This window comes from Buceros rhinoceros, unplaced genomic scaffold (assembly GCF_000710305.1).
Source record: "Buceros rhinoceros silvestris isolate BGI_N320 unplaced genomic scaffold, ASM71030v1 scaffold2620, whole genome shotgun sequence".
Lineage (NCBI taxonomy): Eukaryota > Metazoa > Chordata > Aves > Bucerotiformes > Bucerotidae > Buceros > Buceros rhinoceros.
The window spans coordinates 15161-17095 of record NW_010388879.1 but is presented as its reverse complement, the minus strand read 5'-3'; the positions used below and the strand labels follow the sequence as shown (position 1 = coordinate 17095).

Genomic DNA, 1935 nt, shown 5'->3' with positions numbered 1-1935 from the left:
CGCGGTCTGGGCCCCGGGGGGCCTGACAGCGGAGCGTTGGTACCACCCGCGGGTGCCCTCCGAGGCTCTGCCCTTGTGCCCACACTGCCTTTCCCTCCCGGCCACTGTTACAGCGGGCAGACTTGCTGCTCTTGGGTTAGTGAGGCATCTTCATTAACCAAATGATCTCAAGTGGCATTTGTCTCAATAAAACTTCAAAAGCTGCTGGAGGTTGGATGCGTTTCCGCGCATATCTCAGAAATCGCTTTAGGAAGCGGTTCTCGTGTCGGGGCTTTACTTTCTGGAAAAATTAAAAGCTCTTTGACTCTGGCTCATTGCTGTCGCTGCCTCTAACTCTTTGATGTGTTAACTGTTGTCCTTCACACTCCCGAGATAAAGAATTACTACTACCTTAATCTCCAACTGTCAATAGCTCTGAAGCAAAGTACATTCATTGTAAGCTCTCCAAATGTCAGAGCAAACCTGTGTTATGTGTTTAGCCTTAGCGTTTGGCATTTACTCTTCCAGCTAACAAGTATGCACAATCCTTGGGCTCGGGATACCAAAGTGCATGTTAATTACCTGAGTGACAGGTCTCCTGCACAAAGCCGGGCAGGCAAGTGAGCCCGAGAGCCAGCCAGCTCGAGGTGTTTCCAGTCAAGATAATAATGAAACCCTTCTGCAGTTTTGCATGAGCAGAATAAATCTTGTTTTTTAATACCTTCCGTAAAATCAGGTCTCACCCATCCTCCATGTCATTTTGCATTGTATTTCAAAAACAAAAAAGCCTTTATTAATCCTCAAACTTCTCTTTCTCTCTCTTTCTTTCTCCTTTTTTTCTTTTTTATGTTTCTGTGGTCAAGGTTACCCGAATTTTGTTGCAACATATGGCCGAGGATATCCTGGATTTGCCCCAAGTTACAGCTATCAGTTCCCAGGTATGTACTTCTCATTCACAGATTTACTTTTTTTCCCCTCTTTCCTCCTTTATTTTTTTTCCCTTTTTTTAAAATCCATAGCTGCGAGCTGAGACAGGCAAGTCTGCAGGGAGCATCTCACTCAACAACCATTTTTTTTACTGTTTTAAATAGGTATTTATAGATACATATTTTAAATATGTTTTTACTAACGTGTAAATTGGTACTGGTTATTTGAAAACAAACTTCTTAAAACATAAAGCAACAGAGATAATTTAAGAGCTCTTACCCTCCCTTTGATGGGTTTTTTCCTTTCATATATACTATAGAGATAGACACAGACACACACGCGCGCTCAGAGGCTCGCACGCGCGTTCCCACGCTGTCCTGCGGTAAGTGTACAGCCGCTGCAAGCGCAGTCTTGGAGTGAGAACTCCGACCTTCCCGTGCTCTGTATCGGTGTCTCTGGTGTCCTTCACAGAGGTAGCTTCTAGCTGTGTGTTGATGGTTCGGTTTGGCTTCGGTTCGGTTTTCCCCCTTCCCCTGCTGCAGCGGTGGGACCGGGTCAGGGTGGCTGCACCAACACCTTCCGGGGAAAGTCCTTGAGGATGGCCGAGGACACGGAGGGGTGCTCGGCTCTACCTGCGGCACACCGGGGCGAAGATGCAGCCTCATGTTCAGCACAGGTCGTTGGGATGTTGGAAGCATGTGTGTTATTAACATCCGTAAGAGGAGCAGTGTCCTTGGGATGGTAGTTTCGGTGCAGCTGTTTTTTGCAGGACTGATAGCACCAAGGGAAACAGCCTGTTAGGGCTGTTTTTCCAATTTCAATTCACAAATCAAGGGCTCTGCTTAAAGCTCCTCTGCCTCTTTCCCCGCTGTGCTACACCCTCCCAAACCAAGCCAGGACTGCAACATCCAGGGTGTTGGGGCTGGTGACAGAGCTGCCCAGGTGCTGTGCCGGGCAGGGAGGGTCGGCAGCGGCAGTGACAGTGACACGGCGGGCGGCCCCGGGGGGGGGGGGTCTTCCCGGGCACGC

The 1935-nt window shown here is 48.7% G+C and overlaps 1 protein-coding gene across 1 annotated transcript in view; it reads left to right on the top strand.

The window, feature by feature from the left end:
* MSI2 (musashi RNA-binding protein 2) overlaps window positions 1-1935 on the top strand; it is a 129796-nt gene that overhangs the window by 125747 nt on the left and 2114 nt on the right. Inside the window, exon 5 of the mRNA XM_010131733.1 lies at window positions 843-917. Within this exon, the coding sequence (XP_010130035.1) occupies window positions 843-917 (75 nt within the window). The remainder of the gene's footprint in view (window positions 1-842; window positions 918-1935) is intronic.